We start from the raw sequence: 2,685 nt of genomic DNA, 5'->3' as shown, positions 1-2,685 counted from the left end.
TATTGGGAAAATATACCTACCTAGTCCATATCTATATATTACTAGCTGATGCCCGCAGCTTCGCCCGCGTGGATTGGTCAGATCCCCTGCAGCATCAGGATTGAGGAGTTGGACTCCAAATTTTTTATGAAACAATGTCGCAAAGTTCCTCTATCGATTAAAAAAGAAATGACGCAAATCGGTTCAGAACTCTCGGACATTTCGGTGTACATAGGTAGAAAAACACAACTCCCTTTTTGAAAGTCGGTTAAAAAAGTAGCCTATGTTACTCCCTGGTCAATTCTCTACTTGTCTGTGAAAATCCCGTCAAAATCGGTTCAGCCGTTCCCAAGATTAGCCTTTTCAAACAGACAGACAGACAGACAGACAGAAAGACAGACAGACAGACAAAAATTTTAAAAACGTGTGATTCAGTTATAGTATCGTTCAAATAACCATATGACCTTAATATACGGTAGTTATTTCGAAATTACAGACAGACACTCCAATTTTATTTATTAGTAATATAGATTATTTATTAGTAATATAGATTACTTACTATTACTATTTTACTATGATCTGTAGACCAATCATTTCTTTCAATATTTTTTAGTTTCATTCTTCGTTCTCGGTGGTTCTCGGTTCGTGGCGACTGGTTGAACCGGATCGGTCAAAAACGACTGATTCGTTCATCAGTACTTTTGCGCGACCTCAGTCAAATGACCGAATCGGTCGTGACTGACACAGGACTAGTTGACTTGAGGTTAGAAATAGAATTGCATAAAAATTACTTTCTAACTATATAAAATAATATTTAAATGCTGTCAAATAGTTAACTTATTGTAAAATAAACAAAAAGAGCTCTGTAGAGAGAATCGTTAATACATCTCCTATGGTACAAGTTTTTAGTACATAGTAAAAATGTCGACGCGCTGGTAAGTAAAGCTATTTTTAAACCATAATAAATAATATATCTTAGTAAATAAATTTATTGACTAAGAGCCAGCGCGTGCCAGATCTTCGTTATTTTATAAAAGCTGAAAGTTTCGCTGTGTATTGTCCCCAGCACAGGGAGGAACAATTAGCACTATGCTGGGGACAATACACAGAGACACTTTCACAGAGAAGCTTGTATAAAATAACTAAGGTCTGGTAGGCGCTGGCTCTCTCTTTATTAGTAATTCCACATGGACCTAGCTATATCTGTGTGATAATAATTGTTTAACAATTTTTGTAATTTCTATTATGCAGGTATCCCATATATCAGAGAGGAAACCCTCAATTGCGAGTTTTTTTGCCCAATTTTTGGATGAAGTTGGTTCGGCCCTCTGCTAATCAACAGCCAAACTTGGTTGAATTCCATTGCTCCATGGAGATGACAAAACATGACATAAAAAACTATTTGGAGAAAATTTATAATGTACCTGTAATAGATGTAAAAACTAGAATAGCATTGGGTAAATTTCGAAAGGATATTGGAAAAGGCTACATTGTTAAGGATGATGATGTAAAGTTTGCTTATGTGACCCTGGTGAGTTCTGCTTATGTCAATAAATAAGTTTAATTTATAATTCATAATTATTATAATTTAATTATTATTATTTTTACTCTAACTTTTTATTCTGGAATAAATGTATGTGAATGAAAAGAACTAAATCCACTACAGATGAAGTCACAAGATAGTTAGGCCTAATTGAGATCACTATTTAACCTAATTCTTGTTAAGGCAGTTAAACTACATCTGTTTAATAGGTGTGTTTATTAGGTACTTATTAGGTTTTCATATTGATTACACTTGCCAAATTGCAATGTTTTTTTATCATGCAATCAGTCTGTAGACTATGAACTTAGTTATGTTGAGAGATTGATGTTCAGAGAAAAGTTCAAGAAGTTCAGAAAGAAGTCCTGTTTTGTTTAGCTGCTATCTATTTGCCTTCACTTTAAATGATGAATCACATGCAGCATTGTCAACTGATGCTACCAAACCATTTTGTTGGCTGGCAAGCATTGTTTTATAATTGCAGCTATTGAAGATTTTCTTTATTCATAAATTCCAAAAATATAAATAAAAGTTCTCATTTTTAGCCCAAAACTATGAAGTTTGAATTTCCTGATATTTTTGAGAAGAAAAAAGGAGACCCTGAGGATGATATGAAATCATTAGATGAAGCTAAAAAATCATTCAAAAGTTTTATAAGACGCAATAAAGACAGATCAGATGTGCCTAGCTGGTTCTCCATCTAATAAAATTATGAGTTACTTAGTTCTAATTAAATTAATTACTTAATGGTAACAATTTAGTGATTATTTTCTGTAGATATTTACAAAAATAAATAAATGTATTTAGTTTAAACAAATTGGCATTTTAGAATCACACTTGTAGATTCCTTTTGATATTTATGTTATCAACTTGGTCATATAGTTATAATACTTATATATTATAATTATATAGTTATTATACTACATATATATAATACTTGGTTGCTTGTTTTGATGTAATATTTTAGGCTGCAATAGCTCAATTTAAGCTCAAAAGAAGGACACTGCATAACCTAGCAGAGTTAGATGAGGAGGTGCTTGCAAGCTTTAGAGTAGACAAATAATTATGTATCACCTAAATTGCAGGTTAGACTGTGATCCGTCAGTGACTGTTTTATATGTACAGATTTTAGGAAAATTGAATTCATTGAGTTTGGTTATAAACTG

General features: G+C 32.6%; 1 protein-coding gene across 1 annotated transcript; it reads left to right on the top strand.

The window, feature by feature from the left end:
- Positions 1 to 732: 732 nt before the first annotated feature.
- LOC123874190 (probable 39S ribosomal protein L23, mitochondrial) lies at positions 733 to 2,336 on the top strand. Its single transcript, XM_045919435.1, has 3 exons — positions 733 to 914; positions 1,231 to 1,510; positions 2,065 to 2,336. The coding sequence occupies exons 1-3, from the start codon at positions 901 to 903 to the stop codon at positions 2,221 to 2,223; spliced, it is 453 nt and encodes a 150-aa protein (XP_045775391.1). The 5' UTR covers positions 733 to 900; the 3' UTR covers positions 2,224 to 2,336.
- The last annotated feature ends 349 nt before the right edge of the window (positions 2,337 to 2,685 follow it).

Source organism: Maniola jurtina, chromosome 18 (genome assembly GCF_905333055.1).
Source record: "Maniola jurtina chromosome 18, ilManJurt1.1, whole genome shotgun sequence".
NCBI classification, from domain to species: Eukaryota; Metazoa; Arthropoda; class Insecta; order Lepidoptera; family Nymphalidae; genus Maniola; species Maniola jurtina.
Note: the sequence above shows the minus strand (reverse complement) of the source record. Positions and strands in the feature narration are given on the sequence as shown.